The sequence below is a fragment of the Sus scrofa genome, chromosome 4 (genome assembly GCF_054392235.1).
Source record: "Sus scrofa isolate SSC_HxYL_T2T_F1_AM1 chromosome 4, Sscrofa_HxYL_maternal_Yorkshire_Landrace_v2.0, whole genome shotgun sequence".
Lineage (NCBI taxonomy): Eukaryota > Metazoa > Chordata > Mammalia > Artiodactyla > Suidae > Sus > Sus scrofa.
In genome coordinates, this window is record NC_139386.1 from 36,316,574 (window position 1) to 36,334,173 (window position 17,600).

General features: G+C 43.9%; 2 protein-coding genes across 6 annotated transcripts in view; both read left to right on the plus strand.

The window, feature by feature from the left end:
• The window catches only part of RNF19A (ring finger protein 19A, RBR E3 ubiquitin protein ligase), a 1,069,816-nt gene that overhangs the window by 638,489 nt on the left and 413,727 nt on the right, over nt 1–17,600 (plus strand). The window lies entirely within an intron of this gene.
• SNX31 (sorting nexin 31) overlaps nt 8,809–17,600 on the plus strand; it is an 87,087-nt gene continuing 78,295 nt past the window's right edge. For 4 of the 5 annotated variants that reach the window (XM_085021997.1, XM_021089041.2, XM_085021995.1 and 1 more), the window contains exons 1-2: nt 8,809–9,014; nt 9,122–9,196. Coding sequence is in view for 3 of the 5 variants with exons in the window: in XM_021089041.2 (XP_020944700.1) it covers nt 8,949–9,014; nt 9,122–9,196 (141 nt within the window). In the remaining 2 variants the exon portion in view is untranslated. Of the gene's footprint in view, nt 9,015–9,121; nt 9,197–14,567; nt 14,630–17,600 lie in introns of all 5 variants that reach the window. The other variant, XM_085021996.1, reaches the window with a different exon arrangement.

Below are 17,600 nucleotides of genomic sequence, written 5' to 3' on the forward strand. Positions count from 1 at the left end.
CTGCATTGCTGTGGCTGTGGCATAGGCTGACAGCTGTAGCTCCCATAGGACCCCTAGCCTGGGAACCTCCATATGCCATGGGTGCAGCCCTAAAAAAAGCAAAATAAATAAATAATAAATTTTAGAAAAAAGAAAAAAGAAATTAACTTCCAAGAATATGGGCTGTAGATGAGGACTGCCTGCTTCATATTCCACCTCCACCACTTATAAATTCTGCCAATGGGGGCAAGCTTCTCAACTACTGAGCCTCAGTTCCCCCATCTGTATATGAGGATAATATTAATACCTGTTTATGTAGTTATTACATGAACTCGTGAGAATTAAGTGAATTCCTTTATGTAAAGTGTTTAGAACAATGCCTGGGAGAGTAAGTTCTTAAAAAGAGTGAGCTATTATTATACTTGACTCTTGGACATGTTTGAGCAATGTACCTCGCACAGTGCAGGGTATACAGAAGAAGCCCAATAATATTCACTGATAAATTGTAACATCAATAACCTAACATGTGAGGGTAAGAAAAGCATAGAATTTCTATGTGCTATCAAATTTATCAGCTTAAAATAGAATTGTAAGATTTTTTTTTCTTTTTTGGCCACCCTGCAACATATGGAGTTCCCATAATAATTACTTTAAATATAAATAAATTAGGAGTTCCCGTCATGGCTCGGCAGAAACGAATCTGACTAGTATCCATGAGGACGTAGGTTTGATCCCTGGCTTTGCTCAGAGGGTTAATGATCCAGCCTTGCCGTGAGCTGTGGTATAGGTCACAGATGTGGCTCAGATCCCAAATTGCTATGGCTGCAGTGCAGGCCAGCAGCTACAGCTCCAATTCAACCCCTAGCCTGGGAACCTCCATATGCCAAGAGTGTAGCCCTAAAAAGACAAAAGACAAAACAAAACAAAACAAAACCAACAAAAACAAAAACAAAACCCTCCAATAAAAAGACATAGAATGGCCAAAAGAATTAAAAAAGATGCGATGACATTTCCCCACAAAAGAGACTCTCACTTTAGATTGAAGTTCACACAGACTAAAAGAGAAGAGATGGAAAAGGATATTCCAAGCAAGTGGTAACCAAAAGAGAGCAAAATAGCTATACTTTACTGGATAAAACATACTTTAAGCTGAAAATGTAAATAAGAGACAAGGAAGGACATTATATAATAATAAAGGGGTCAATTCATCAGGAAGATATAAAAATATAAATATTTATCAACCCACATCATTGCACTGAAACATACAAAGCAAATAGTAACACAACTAAAATGAGAAACAGCAATAGAATAATAGTAGGGGATTAAACATACAGACCAATGGAACAAAATAGAGAACTCAGAAATAAACCCAGACATCTATGGTCAATTAGTCTTTAACAAAGGAGGCAAGAATATAAAATGGGAAAAAGACAGTCTTTTTAGCATGTGGCACTGGGAAAACTGGACAGACACATGTAAATCAATGAAACTGGAACACACCCTCACACCATACACAAAAATAAACTCAAAATGGCTGAAAGACTTAAATGTAAGACAAGACACCATCAAACTCCTAGAAAAGGACATAGGCAAAACATTCTCTGACATCAACCTTACAAAAGTTTTCTCTGGTCAGTCTCCCAAGACAAGAGAAATGAAAGCAAAAATAAACCAATAGGACCTAACCAAACTGACAAGCTTTTGCACAGTAAAGGAAACCATTAAAAAAAAAAAAAAAAAAGACAAACTATGGATTGGGAGAAAATAGTTCCAAAGATGCAACTGACAAGGGCTTAATCTTTAAAATATACAAACAACTCATTCAACTCAACAGTAAAAAACCAATAAGCCAATGGAAAAATGGGAAAAAGACCTGAATAGACATTTCTCCAAAGAAGATATATAGATGACCAAAGATCACATGAAAAAATGCTCAACATCACTGATTATTAGAGAAATGCAATTCAAAACTACCACAAGATACCACCTCATACCAGTTAGAATGGCCATCATTAATAAGTCCACAAATAACAAATGCTGGAGAGGGTGTGGAGAAAAGGGAACCTCCTACACTGTTGGTGGGAATGTAAATTGGTACAACCACCATGGAAAACAGTATGGAGGTACCTGAGAAAACTCAATATAGAACTACCATATGACCCAGCAATCCCACTTCTGGGCATATATCCAGACAAAACTTTCCTTGAAAAGGACACATGCACCAATATGTTCATTGCAGCACTAGTCACAATAGCCAAGACCTGGAAACAACCTAAATGTCCACTAACAGATGAACGGATTAAGAAGATGTGGTATATATACAGAATGGAATACTATCAGCCATAAAAAAGAACAAAATCATGCCATTTGCAGCAACATGGATGGAACTAGAGACTCTCATACTGAGTGAAGAAAGTCAGAAAGAGAAAGATAAATACCATATGATATCACTTGTATCTGGAATCTAATATATGGCACAAATGAACCTTTCCACAGAGAAGAAAATCATGGACATGGAGAACAGACTTATGGTTGCCAAGGGGGAGGGGGAGTGAGTGGGATGGACTGGGAATTTGGGGTTAATAGATGCAAACTATTGCCTTTAGAATGGATAAGCAATGGGATCCTGCTGTATAGCACTGGGAACTATATCTAGTCACTTGTGATGGAGCATGATAATGTGAGAAAAAAGAATGTATATCTGTATGTGTAAATGGGTCTCCTTGCCATATAGTAGAAAATTGACAGAACACTGTAAATCTGCTATAATAGAAGAAAATAAAAATCATTAAAAAATAATAGTAGGGGACTTTAATATCCCACTCTCAATAAAAGACAGATCATCTAGACAGAAAATCAATAAGGAAATAGTGGATATAAACAACGCTATAGACAAAATGGACCTAATATATATATAATATTTCATCTAACAACAGAAGAATATACATTCTTCTCAGTGCACAAGGAATAATTTATAGGATAGATCATGTTAAGCCACAAAAAAATTCTCAACAACTTCAAGTTGACAGAAGCCATATCAAATATCTTTCTGATGAGAGTGGCATAAAACTAGAAATCAGAGAGTTCCCATTGTGGTATAGCTGAAACGAATCCAACTAGTACCCATGAGGATGCAGGTTCAATCCCTGGCCTTGCTCATGTGGTCAGCGATCCAGTGTTGCTGTGAGCTGTGGTGTAGGTAAGAGAATAGGCTCTGATTCCCTGTTGCTGTGGCTGTGGTGTAGGCCAGCAGCTGTGGTCCCAATTCAAACCCTAGCCTAGAAACTTCCATATGCTGCAAGTACAACCCTAAAAAAGCAAAACAAACAAACAAACAAAAACCCCCAAACTAGAAATCAATAGGAGGAAATATGAAAAATTCACAAATACATGGAAATTGAACACACTATCATATGCCATGGATGTGGCAAAATAACGAAAACAACAGTCGCAGTCAACAAAACCAAAAATAAACAAGAGGGCTATATCAAACTAAAAAGCTTCTGTGTAGCAAAGGAAACCATCAATAAACTAAAAGGGCATGGAGTTCCCGTTGTGGCGCAGTGGTTAACGAATCCAACTGGGAACCATGAGGTTGTGGGTTCGATCCCTGCCCTTGCTCAGTGGGTTGACGATCCGGCGTTGCCGTGAGCTGTGGTGTAGGTTGCAGATGTGGCTCGGATCCCACGTTGCTGTGGCTCTGGCGTAGGCCAGCGGCTACAGCTCTGATTTGACCCCTAGCCTGGGAACCTCCATATGCCGCAGGAGCGGCCCAAAGAAATAGCAAAAAGACAAAAAAAAAAAAAAAAAAAAAAAAAAAGGCAACCTATCAAATGGGAGAAAATATTTGCAAGTCATATATCTGATAAGGGGTTAACATCCAAAATATAAAAAGAACTTACACAACTCAATAGCAAAAAACAAAACAAAACAAAAAATCTGATTTAAAAATGGGAGGAAGATGGAGTTCCCTTTGTGGCTCAGAGTTAAGGAACCCGACTGGTATCCATGAGGATGCAGGTTTAATCCCTGGCCTCACTCAGTGGGTTAAGGATCTGGTATTGCTGTGGCTGTGGCATAGGCTGGCAGCTACAGTTTTGATTTGACCCCTAGCTTGGGAATTTCCATATGATGCGAGTGTGGCCCTAAAAAAAAAAAATATGGGAAGAAGATCTTTTCCAAAGAAGACATATAGATGGACAAAAAGTACAAGAAAAGGTGTTAAACATAGCTAATCATCAGGGAAATGCAAATCAAATAACAATGAGCTATCACCTCACTCCTGTTAGAATGGCTATAATGAAAAAGATAAGAAATAACATATACTAGCGATGATGTGGAGAAAAGGAAAGACTTGAGCACTGTTGGTAGGACTGTAAATTGGTATAGCCACTGTGGAAAACAGTAGGGACGTTTCTCAAAACATTAAAAATAGAACTGCCATGTGATTCAGCAATTCTACTTCTGGGTATTTGTCCAAAGTAGACAAAACCCACAAATTTGAAAAGACATATATGCCCCACTGTTCATCGCAGCAATATTTACAATTGCCAAGACACAGAGGCAACCTAAGTGCCCATCAATGGATGAATGGATAAAAAATTGTGAAATTTGTAGTGAGTTGTGGTGTTGATAGTGGTAATTATAATATGGAATATTACTGAGCCATGAAAAAGAAGGAAATCTTGCAGGGGATGGGGTGCTGGTGGGCATAATGGGTGAAGATGGTCAAATGGTACAGATTTCCAGTTCTAAAATGAATAAGTCACGGGAATGTAATGTATAACATGAATTATATTGTAGAGCATATTTGAACATTGCTAAGAGAGTAGATCTTAAAAGTTCCCATCACAAGAAAAAATATTTTGCAGCTATGTATGGTGGCAAATGTTAAGTAGACTTACTGTGGTAATCATTTCACAATACACATATACAAATATCAAATCATTATGTTGTACACCTGCAACTAATGTAATGTTATATACCAATTACACATCAATAAAAAGGATGGGCAGAGGACCTAAATAGATCTTTTTCATATGAAGATATATAAATGGCCAACAGGTACATGAAAAGGTGCTCAACATTGCTGATCATTATGGAAATATATAACAAAACCACAATGAAATGTCACCTCACACTGTTAGAATGGTTGTTATCAAATACAAATGAGATAAGCATTGGCAATAATGTATAGAAAAGGGAACTCTTGTGTACTGTTTGCCAGAAGGTAAGTTGATATAGCTACTATTGAAAACATTACAGAGATTCCTCAAAACACTAAAAACATAAACTACCATATGGTCCAGCAATATCATCTCTGAGTATATATCCAAAGAAAGTTAAATCATATCTCAAAAAAAGATCTATACCTCCATGTTTACTGCACCATTACTTATAAAAATCAAGACACAAATACAAACTAACAGCCCATAAATGTGTGAATGGATAAAGAAAATGGGATCTATATATCTATAGTTATCTATCTACCTACCTACAATGGAATATTATTCAGCCATAAAAAAAGGAAATCCTGCCTTTTGCAACAACATGGATGAAACCTGAGGGCATTATGCTGAGTGAGGTAAGTCAGTCAGAGAAAGACAAATACTATATGATCTCCCTTATATGTGGAATTAAAAAAAAAGCCAAATTCATAGAAACAATAGAACGATGGTTGCCACAGGCTGGGGGTAGAGGAAGGGGTGATGGTGGTCAAAGGTACAAATTTCCAGTTATAAGATGAAAAGTTCTGGTGATCTCATGTACAGCATGGTGACTATAGTTTACAATACCATATACTTGAAGGTTGCAAGAGAGTAAATCTTAAATGCTCTCACTAAAAAAAGTAACTCTGTGAGGTGATAGATGTGTTAATGAGCTTTATTATGGTGGTGATTTTGCAGTATATACGTGTATCAAATCATCACATTGTACACCTTAAACTTACACAATGTCGTATGTCAACCATATCAATAAAGTTGGAAAAAATATAAAATACTCTGGCAAAAAAAAAAAAAAAAAGGTTCATTGACAATGAGTGAGTAAAAACTGTCAGTAGCAGAGGTGGGGAACGGAGGAGGGCAGGGACTTAGAGAGACCAGACCTGTTATACTCAGATTCAGCAGTGGAATTAGTAAAAGGAAGGAAATGGCCTTGATTGGACGCTGCCACTGTGCTGAGCCGGGGCCCATGCCATTCACAGATACAAGTAGGTTCCCAGGAGGAGGATCCTGATTGAGATGCTCCACTTGGCTGCCTGAAGACTAGACCAGATCCTACAGCCCTACCTGATTAGCCTCTAGTCAAGGGACACTCAGGGACTCTCCTGGCCTTGCTATAGAGTGGCCTTTCAGATCAGAGTTGGCCCACAGGTAGAGGAGAAACCCAAAGACCCATCTACCCTAGAGTGAAAATCCTCTTTAAGTGAGTAGAGGTATTAAGATGATTTCTTGGGAGGAAAATGCAGTTTAAGCATCCACTACCATGCCTGAGACCACTGAGCTGAGCTGGGATCTGAATTCCTGCTGCCATTGTCTTAGCCACTGTGATATCTGGCCTCCCTAATGCTAAGGCCCCAAGTCTCCATTCCTCTTCTGAAAAATCAGAATAGCTGAAAGTTCCTAGCTCAAATTCCCCGGGGAAATTAAACAGTAGCATTCTGTACAGCGAGCCTGTGAGAATGAGCAGATGTTCTTCCGCAGTGCTGCTCTCTACCCCTGGTCTCAGAGTCTCATTTCAGGCCCTCAGCCCTCGCCCAGTGGTGATGTGCATCTTTAAGGACTTTCCAGGAGTCTGATTAAATCCTCAAATAAACTACTCAGACCTCAGAAGAGTGGTCTGTGACCTTGGAAAAAATGACTCCACTCCCTGGGCCGGCCATGGGTAGGATGCTGCTCGCAATGTTTGCCTGAAGAGCTACGGGAGGATTAAAAGACAGGAAGTGTGGAGCGAGCCCAGTGCCTGCCCGTGACAGACACACACAGGCGACTGCTGCTTCCCTCCACTCTGATGACCATTGCAAGATGGGAGGATCCCTATCTTGGTTTAACTTCAGAGAATTAGGAGGATTACTTTCCGCAGCAACTGAAAATGAGAGGCTGTTGAAAGAACTTGGGATGCTTAGCGCAGAAAACAAAGGGTTTAAATTGGGCTTCTTGGGGATCAAGAAAGGCCCAAACCACTTTGATCTGAGGAGGTTTCTGGTATGTAGAGGGGGGAAAAAGGTATTTTTTAAAGGAAAAGTATTTAGTATTTAAAAAAAATACTAAAGCGGAGTTATAACTACTGTGGAGTACTTTAAGCGTTACATTGAACAAATGTTAACACAGGAAAACTGGACCTGGAGTTCCCATCGTGGCACAGCAGAAACAATTCCACTAGGAACCATGAGGTTTTGGGTTTGATCCCTGGCCTCCCTCAGTGGGTTAAGGATCAGGCATTGCTGTGAGCTCTGGTGTAGGTTGCAGACCTGGCTGGGATTCCCTGTTGCTGTGGCTATGGCTATGGCTGTGGCTGGCAGCTGTAGCTCCAACTGGACCCCTAGCCTGGGAACCTCCATATGCTGCGGAGTACTGCCCTAAAAAGAAGAAAAAGAAAGAAACAGAGAAAGAAAGAAGAAAGAAAGAAAGAAAGAAAGAAAGAAAGAAAGAAAGAAAGAAAGAAAGAAAGAAAAGAAGGAAGGAAGATGGATCTAATATAATTGCTGTGGTCATAGGGTAATTACTAGATGCATGTATATTTTGAAAATCTTAATTCATAGTGTTCCGCAGGGAGTGTAAGCAGGTAAGGGGACAAAAACTTCTTCCAACCCTGTGGGGGCACCGACTTGCAGAAAATGTCAACGCTTTGACTTTGAGCAACAGCCTTTTTTTTTTTTTTTTTTTTTCCTAGGGCCCCACCCGTGGCATATGGAGGCTCCCAGGCTAGGGGTTGAATTAGAGCTACAGCTGCCGCCTACACTACAGCCACAGCCACGCAGGATCCGAGCCGTGTCTGCGACCTACACCACAGCTCAGGGCAACGCCAGATCCTTAACCCACGGAGCAAGGCCAGGGATGGAACCTGCAACCTCATGGTTACTTGTAGGATTTGTTTCCACTGCGCCACCACGGGAACTCCAAGCGTCAGTCTTAAGGTGTTCTGTCTCCGTTTCCGTTTCTCATGATAGACCCAGTGGAAGGGGCACTGGACATCTGGCCACAGAGATCTCTGAAGGAGGCCCCAGGAGCTAACACTTGGAGAAGGCGAGTTTTTCTTCAACTATGCCTTCCACCCCCCTCCTCACCCCCTCCCCAACTCCCGGCAAGGAGCCTGACCCCAGATGTTGGGTGGGGGGGTGGGGAGTAGTTAGCGATTTTCTCACTTGGCAGGTGTAGGAGACATATATGTGGCTGCAACAACTATTTTTAACTTTGTGGGTTCAAAGAAACCTTTGAAAAGCTCATGAAACTCGGGACCTTCTCTGCAGAAGAATTTCATCGCCCCACCCCATCACAAACCCCTCCCCCCAAAGAGCCCCTCAGGGCTGACCCCAGGGTGAAACCCCTAGACCGAGGGGGGCTCTGACGCTCTCTTGGGTCTCTCTCCATCCTGAATTCCCGTCCCAGGCCCCGCCTCCCCCGCGTGGGAGCAGCCGGCTGCGGGTGGTGGACGATGCTCCTGGTCTTGGCGGTGGATGAGCTCCCCCTCCCTCCCTTCCTGGGACTCGAGCCGCGCTGAGGAAGAGGGGCGGGGACCAGGAGGCGGTGTTGTCCGCCCCCGGCTCCACCTGCAGACCTCTAAGCGAGTGGGCAGCTGGAGCAAGACCCCGCCCCGGACAGCGAGGCCAGCCCTCTGCTCGACGGCCGCTGGGACTCAGAGGTGAGGAGAGCACGGCCGCTGCTGGTCGCGGAGTCCGGATTCCAAGACCGCGCCGCCACCTCCAAGAGTCAGGTTCCCAGTGCTGCTCTGAGGCCATTGCCCCAGCCATGAAGATGCACTTCTGTATCCCGGTGTCCCAGCAGCGGTTTGACGCGCTGGGGGGCCGCTATGTGGTGCGCTGGGGGTCGGAGTCGAACTGGGCAGGGAGGAGGCAGGAGAGAGGCGGGGGTGGGGGTCACCTCGCTCGCCTAATCCGGATGCAGTGTCTCTGTGTTTGCAGCTGTACTCGGTTTACCTGGATGGGTTCCTGTTCTGCAGGGTGCGTTACAGCCAGCTGCATCGTTGGAACGAACAGGTGAGATGATCCGAGGCGGGTACCAGCCCGCCTACCTGAGACAGGTGAGGAAAGGTGCGCCCAGTGGGCTCTGAGCGCTTGACTCTGGGAAGACACTGCACCTTTTGAGCGCTTCAGGCTCCTAATCAGGGTGGTAGTAAGGGTTGATCGTGAATTGCTTGGCATACCCGAATACGGGGTTGTCATCCCTAATCACCTACAGCTGTGAGATGAGGGAACAGAATACAGGTGATTATCCAGCCCGTCCAGCCCGTCGATCCCTAGCAGCCATACCTGGGCTCCTTTTCATTTTCAGCTCTTCCACCAGGACATTATCCCCTTTCAAAGGAGTAAACCAAGCCTAGATCAAGGTGTATTCTTAGGAATCTTGTACGTAGGTATTTAATCTTCTTTCTCCTAGAGGTTAATGTCCCATCTTTTTAAAAATGCGTGTTTTGTTTTTTTTTTAAATGAAGGTATTTATAAGCTTCAGATATGGGCAGGCTGGAAACCCAGGAACAAACTTACCAAGACAGAAGGCCATTTTCCACTCTAGTTTCTCACTCTGATGTCCTGATGGCATTTTGTTCCTGGAAGCAGACTGATTTATTCGCCTGCCCTAATGGGTTTTTTTTTGTTTGTTTGTTTTTGCTATTTCTTGGCCCGATCCCACGGCATATGGAGGTTCCCAGGCCAGGGGTCAAATCGGAGCTGTAGCCGCCGGCCTACACCAGAGCCACAGCAATGCGGGATCCGAGCCGCCTCTGTGACCCACACCACAGCTCACGGCAACGCCGGATCTTTAACCCACTGAGCAAGGGCAGGGACCAAACCTGCAACCTCATGGTTCCCAGTCGGATTCGTTAACCACTGCGCCACGACGGAACTCCCCTAATGCGTTTTATTTTCCTAACAAGGAAGTGCTGCGAGTCTTCAGATGCGTTGGAGTAGTGCATGGACATTTGTCAATGAACTTCACCCTTTCCCTACCCTCATGCAGTTTTTTCAAAGGAAGGAAGGGAAGGAGAAAGAAAGGGAAGGAAGGAAAGAAAGAAAGGGAAGGAAGGAAAGTAAGAAAGAGTTCCCTGATGGCATAGTGGTTAAGGATCTGGGGTTGTCACTGCTGTGGTGCTCTGCATGCTGCAGGCATGCCCCCCCCCCCCCAAAAGCAAGCAAGCTTACCTAGGCAATAGCTCTTAAGATTTTAAAAAGGAAAGTCATTTCAGAGGACTTCTGATTTCTAGAGTAGATACATTGTGTTTCCTTTAAAACTGTCTTCCGTTGATGGACAGCTTGGTTCCATTTTTCTACTGTTAAAAACATCTCTGCAGCAAGTCTTCTTGCTTATACAGATAGTGCATCGCAAGAGTCCATTTTCAAGGTATGATTATTCTTTGGAGTCAATTAAAAACAAGTGTAATGTGGTGGTTAGTTGATTTTTGTGGTTGTCTTTGAATTGCTAGCATCTAATACAACGCCTGTGACCCAGTAGGTCCTCAGGGATGATTGTCAGTGGTTGAATAAGAAGGGAGTAGCTTCACGAGTTCCCATTGTGGTTCAGTGCTTAACGAATCTGACTAGTAACCGTGAGGTTGTGGGTTCGATCCCTGGCCTCACTCAGTGGGTTAAGGATCCAACATTGCCATGAACCATGGTGTAGATTGCAGATAAGACTCGGATGGGTTGTGGCTGTGGCATAAGCTGGCAAGAACCTCCATATGCCACAAGTGTGGCCCTTGGGAGAACTACAGAGGCAGGTAGATGGGGATGGCAAAGGAAGAGAAAGAACAGGCTGTTTTAAGCATTTGGAGGAGGAATTTGAAGCTCATCCTGTGTGTGAGGTGGCAATGAGGTGACCGAGACGAGCAGGGAGGCCGTGGGATTGACTGACCACTGCGTGGCTGGTCACCTCATGTCTTCTCCGACCTTCAGTTTTCTCCTCCGAAATCATCCAGCAGGTGGTTATGGGTGTCATCTTCTCTGGGTACTGGTGAAGATTAAGGGCCGGTTTCTCCCAGAGCCTGGCACACAGTTTACATGCTCGGTAAACATTTACTGACTCAGAGGCTTGAAGAATTCCTGAATTGGGCCCTCCTGAACCAACAGACTCGAGAAAATACTTGTTTTCAGAAAAATTCGAGCCTATTGAATCCTAGCAGGTCCAGGAGCGGAGACATAACCCCATTCTTTTGAACTTCTGTCTTGGAAACCATGAACAGGAAACCATGGGGTCTTCACTGCAGTGGACTCATACACACGGAATTGCCACAGCCCAGTGCCCTCTGCGGGGTATATAAGATATCAGTGAGGAGTTCCCCTCGTGGCGCAGCGGTTAACGAATCCGACTAGGAACCAGGAGGTTGCAGGTTCGATCCCTGGACTTGCTCAGTGGGTTAAGGATCCAGCGTTGCTGTGAGCTGTGGTGTAGGTAGCAGATGTGGCTGGGATCCCTTGTTGCTGTGGCTCTGGCTGTAGGCTGGTGGCTACAGCTCCGATTAGACCCCTAGCCTGGGCATCTCCATATGCCTCAAGAGCGGCCCTAGAAAAGGCAAAAAGACAAAAAATAATAATAATAATAAAAATAAAAAAATAAAAGATATCAGTGAGTACATAGTTGTCCTAGTTTTCTCAAAATTCTAAAGTGGAGATTTCTTTATCCATTTTCCCTTTTTTTGGTAGGAACAGATTCATTTTAAAGAAGCTATTTAGATCTTAGGAAGCGGCTATTGATATCTTTGTTAATTTAAACCAGTAACAATTTGTTACTCAGTGCTAAGGTTGGTGCCAAGAGCTTTATGTGTCATATCTTGTTTAAGTTTTACAACAGTCTTATGAGCTAGGATTAGAATTAGCCCCAATTAACAGATGAGAAAAGGGAGGCACAACTTGCCCAAGGTCATACTGCTATTAAGTATCGGAGCCAGGTTTTGATCTCCAGAAACTATTCTTGTTATCAAGTCCAACTTTGTACCTCTCGACACACGACACACGACAGGTCAGTAAATCAAGAGATGAGTTGTTGGGAGAGGAAGAGTGACTTTATTCTGAAAGCTGGCATATCCAGAAGATGAACTAGTTTCCCAAAGAACCATCTTACTGGAGTTATAATTCAGGCTTCTTTTATGCTAAAAGGGGAGGAGGTGATCTTGGTTGTTGCAAACTTCTTAGTATCTGAATCCTTTTTCTTGCATCTGTCCAGGTAGGTGAGGTCACTCTGTTCCTGTAAACCTCCAAGAAGAGAAATGTTATTCTCTGTTCTGCAACTGTTTGTCTCCATATGAAGGGAAAAGTGTGAAACCTTTAATGGTCAGAGCTTTGGGAGGGGCTAGCCTGTGCATTTCAGGCTATAGGCAGCATTCTTAACTTGCAGCTAAAGGAGAATACAGAGGTTAAAGTAAAAGAAACAGATTCAACATGGAGTCAGATTTGTTCTTCCCTCTTACACTCTGAGCCACGCCATTTTATGGCTTCTTACCAAAATTGACAAAGTAGGAGTTCCCAACGTGGTGCAGTGGAAACGAATCTGACTAGGAACCATGAGGTTGCAGGTTTGACCCTTGGCCTCACTCAGTGGATTAGGGATCTGGCGTTCCGTAAGCTGTGGTGTAGGTCACAGATGCGGCTCAGATCCCACGTTGCTGTGGCTGTGGTGTAGGCTGGCAGCCAACAGCTCTGATTCCATCCCTAGCCTGGGAACCTCCATATGCTGCAGGTGGGGGCCTAAAAAATGTTGACAAAGTAAATTGTATCAGAAAAATAACCGAGTCTTAAGCTAACACACTCTTTTCCTCTTTTTAAGCCTTACATGATAAAATCCCCCAATTGTCTGTGTTTCATGTGATACATTTTAGTAAATGTATACAATTACCACTGCCTTAATCAAGATAGAGAACAGTTTGCACACTCCTGGAGTTCTCTTGTCCCCTCTGCCCTTGGTGCCCTCCCTCCACTTCTGGCCCCAGATGCAAAGGTCTGCTTTCTGTTATTAGGGTTCCAGGCACAGGATTTTATTCCCCCTGCCCAGCAGACCCCTGTAAAGTTGGCTTTGTGATCATTATTACCACTCCCATTTTAGAGGTAAAGAGTCTGAGTAAAGTTGCTAGATTTAGCAAATAAAAATACAGGATTCCCAGTTAAATGTGAATTTCAGCTAAACAACAAACACTTTTTTTTTTTTTGCTTTTTAGGGCTGTACCTGCGGCCCATGGAAGTTCCAAGGCTAGGGGTCCAATTGGAGCTACAGCTGCCCGCCTATGCCTATGCCGCAGCAGTGCAGGATCCGAGCCTCGACCTACACAACAGCTCATGGCAACGCTGGATCCTTAACCCACTGAGCAAGGCCAGAGGTCAAACCCGCAACCTCATGGATCCCAGTCGGGTTCATTAACTGCTGAGCCACAAAAGGAACTCCCAACCAACACTTTTTAAGTATAATTATGTCCCATGCAATATTGGGACACTTAAAATACAGGTATCCTGTATTTTATCTGTCTTCTCAGATTGAAAGGTTGGGCCACTTAGTGAGTTTTTACTCTTTCTGTTCCATGGAAGATGTGAAACAGCTCAGAATTCTTAATCTGATTTACTACTAAGCACTATTTTTTTTAAAAAGGAAACAATATAAAGACCCCATCTGTGGAGTTCCCTTTGTGGCTCAGCGGTTAATGAACCTGACTAGAATCCATGAGGTTGTGGGTTCGATCCCTGGCCTCACTCAGTGGATTAAGGATTTGGCATTGCCGTGATCTGTGGTGTAGGCCGAAGAAGAGGCTCGAATCTCAAGTTCCTGTGGCTGTGGCATAGGCTGGCGGCTGTGGTTCCAATTTGACCTTCAGCCTGGGAACTTCCATATGCTGTAGATGTGGCCCTAAAAAGCAGGAAAAAAAGAAAAAAGAAAAAAAAAAAGAAGTTCCTGTCTTGGCTCAGTGGTTAACGAGTCCAACTAGGAACTGTGAGGTTTCGGGTTCATTCCCTGGCCTTGCTCAGTGGATTAAGGATCAGCGTTGCTGTGAGCTGTAGTGTAGGTTGCAGATGTGGCTAGGATCCAGCGTGGCTGTGACTGTGGTGTAGGCCAGTGGCTACAGCTCTGATTGGACCCCTAGCCTGGGAACCTTCGTATGCTGCGGGAGTGGCCCTAGAAAAGGCAAAAGACAAAAAACAAACAAACAAACAAAAAAAAAACAAACCCCATCTGTGCGAGTGTGTGTGTATAAGTTTATTTCCAGTTGATTTCCTAGGAAGTTGTGCATCGCAATAGAACAGAAGTACCATCTTATAGAACTAATTGATTTATTCACTTACTTAAATATTGACTTAGTACCTATTAGGTGTCATGCACTGTGTTAAATTAAGTAAAGATTCTGACTTGAGCACATACGATTTTTGGATTTAGGAACTGGATTTCTGTTTCGTATATTGGAGAACGCCGGGGTTGAGGAAGAGAACCTGGCCCAGGTGAGGTGGCTCCTGCTTCTTCTCAGCCAAGCTCTGGAGAGAGACAGCTGTGTTTTTCAGAGGTCACTTGTGACTTGCACTCTCTAAAGTCATTGCTGCCCATCTCCCTGCAGTGTGAACCGCTTGATCTGACTTCTTTCTGTGCTTTTAGAAGAATAAAACCAGTTAGATTTATGCCCTTCCTACACCACCTCCCTCAAATGGGCTTAAAGAAATTTGTGAAGGGGGTTCCTGTCATGGCGCAGCGGAAACAAATCCCACTAGGAACCATGAGGTTGCGGGTTCGATCCCTGGGCTTGCTCAGTGGGTTAAGGATCCCGTGTTGCTGTGAGCTGTGGTGTAGGTCTCAGATGTGGCTCGGATCCGGCATTGCTGTGGCTCTGATAAGACCCCTAGCCTGGGAATCTCCATGTGCTGAGGGTGTGGCTCCAAAAAGACCAAGAAAAAGAAAAAATATGGCAGGAGTTCTCTTGTGGCACAGTGGATTAAGATCTGGTGTTGTGGTCAATGTGGAAGGATGTTGTGAGGCTGCCCTCATTGTCAGGGTGGGAGGACGACGGTGTTTGTGGCAGTGGTGATCGTCTATCTCCCAGGACTGTCTTGATGATGAAGCGGAAAAATATACAAGCTCCAGCTTAATGGTCAGTGGTATGACACATCACAGTCCAGATCGCTTTGAGCTTATGGGCTTTTTTTTCCTCCCCCTTTTTCTATTTTCTTTCTTCCTCTCCTTCCTTCCTTCCTTTCTTCCATCCTTTCTCTTTCTTTTCTTCTCTGTTCTTCCTTCTCCCTTCCTCCCTTTCTCTCTTGCTCTCATCTCAGATCCCAGACCAGGAATTGAACCTGGGTGGCAGCAGGGAACCCACGAGACCGGCAGGGAATTCCTAGAGCCTGTGGCTCTTTTTCTGGAAAATCAGAGATTTTCATTCCAAGGGGCCCTGGAGAGGGAGGACGAATGTATCAGTGTTTGAAACACAGACAGCAAAAAGCACAGTGTTTGTGTCTGTAATTCCACTTGTCCCGGGTCGCCTCTGTGGAGCAGGTATTGGGGGCTGTGGGTGCATAGGGTGGGGAAGAAGGTGATGTTTTCAATTGGCCAGTAAAGATCTCTTCACTTTAAAAAGCAGAACTGTACAGTGGAGAAATTGGAGCAGGAGATTGTGCTGGGATTTAAAAATATGGTCTCTCAACATGGTCTTTCAAAACCATCAAAAACACCTCATAATAAACAGAAGAGGTGTGTTTTCCTTTTCATCTCTTGAGACACTTTTTTGCAAGGAGTGCTGGGGCTAAATGCTAATACCAGATAATTCTCAGGGTGGTAGTGGTTTTTATAGCTAAACTCTACTCTTTGAGACAAGTAGACAAGGCTCTATTATATTTTGATAGAGTGGAAGAACTTGGGGAGCTGATGACTGACTTTTGACAGATTTAATTGCTCAGTTTATTGTGTGTTTATCTTCCCCTTTAGACCAGTGTTAGAAAAAGGAGGGGAAAGATGCCTTGAGAAGTCGGCTCAGGTTGTAAAACCTGCTGGGAGAGTTTTTGTTCAGGGATGGGTATTAGGGCTGTAATCCTTGTTGACTTTTTCCCCAGTTCTTGGCCTTGGGGCTTCCCTGGCGGCTCCCCTGCAGATGGGTTACCCAGGCAGCCCTGCTGGCTCAAAGCTGCTGTGATTCAAACCAATTTACGAACATCTGCGGCATGTGGAGCACATGCCAAGGAAGACAATTGCCTTTTAAAGATCACGCAATCAGTTAATCAAGAAATAATTGCTTGCAAAGAAGAAAAATTCCTGCTTCTACTTAATGAAATTAGCAGGGATGGGGTGCCTAAATCCCTTTACGCTACTAGGTTTAGAGGAAAGATGGCAAACTAAATGGTACCCAGGGGCAGGTAATTGAAATGAGAGGCATGGATCAGGTGAGAGGCAGTGGGAGTGGAGGGAACAGCCTGAGAGAACGTGAACTCGGTGATCCCAGACCTTCTGATTTTTCAAAAGAAGCCAGGACATCAGTTTTTCTTTAAGTAAACTTTATTTTTGTGGACCAGTCTTAGGTTTATTTAAAAAAAAAATTGCAAAGAAAGTACAGAGAGTTCCTATCCACCATGCACCCAGTTTCCCCTGATTTTTTTTTTTTTTTCTTTTCTTTTTAGGTCTGCACGCATGGCATATGGAGGTTCCCAGGCTAGGGGTCAAATCAGAGCTACAGCTGCCAGCCTACACCACAGCCACAGCAACATCAGATCCAAGCCACTTCTGTGATCTACACCACAGCTCATGGCAACACTGGATCCCCGACCCACTAATCGAGGCCAGGGATCAAACCAGCATCCTCATGGATACTGGCTGGATTCACTTCTGCTGAGCCACAACAGGAACTAGCCCCCTGTTGTTTTTTGACTATGGTACTTTGGTTACAGTTATTGAACTAGTGCTGATACAACATTCTGAACTATAGTCCATAATTAATTCAGACTTCTTTAGTGTTTGCCTAATGTCCCTATTTCCATTCCAAGATCCCATCCAGATTACATTTAATTTAATTTAATTGCACCCAGTTTCCCCTGTTTTTTGTTTGTTTTTGTTTTTGCTTTTTAGGGCCACACCCACAGCATATGGAGGTTCCCAGGCTAGGGGTCAAATTGGAGCTGCAGCTGCCAGCCTACACCACAGCCACAGCAATGCAAGATCTGAGCTGCATCTATGACCGACACCTCAGCTCATAGCAATGCCAGATCTGTCACCCACTGTGCAAAGCCAGGGATCGAACCTGCATCCTCATGGATACTAGTTGGGTTCATTACTGCTGAGCCACAACAGGAACTCCTTGTCTGATGTTTTTCACGTGACCAGTCTGGGGTTACGGTTTTGAGAGGAAGACCGTAGGGGCCAAGTGCCATTCTAATCACATCACATTTGGGGTAATTGCTCTTGGCCTGACTTTATGCTATTGATGTTGCCCTTAGC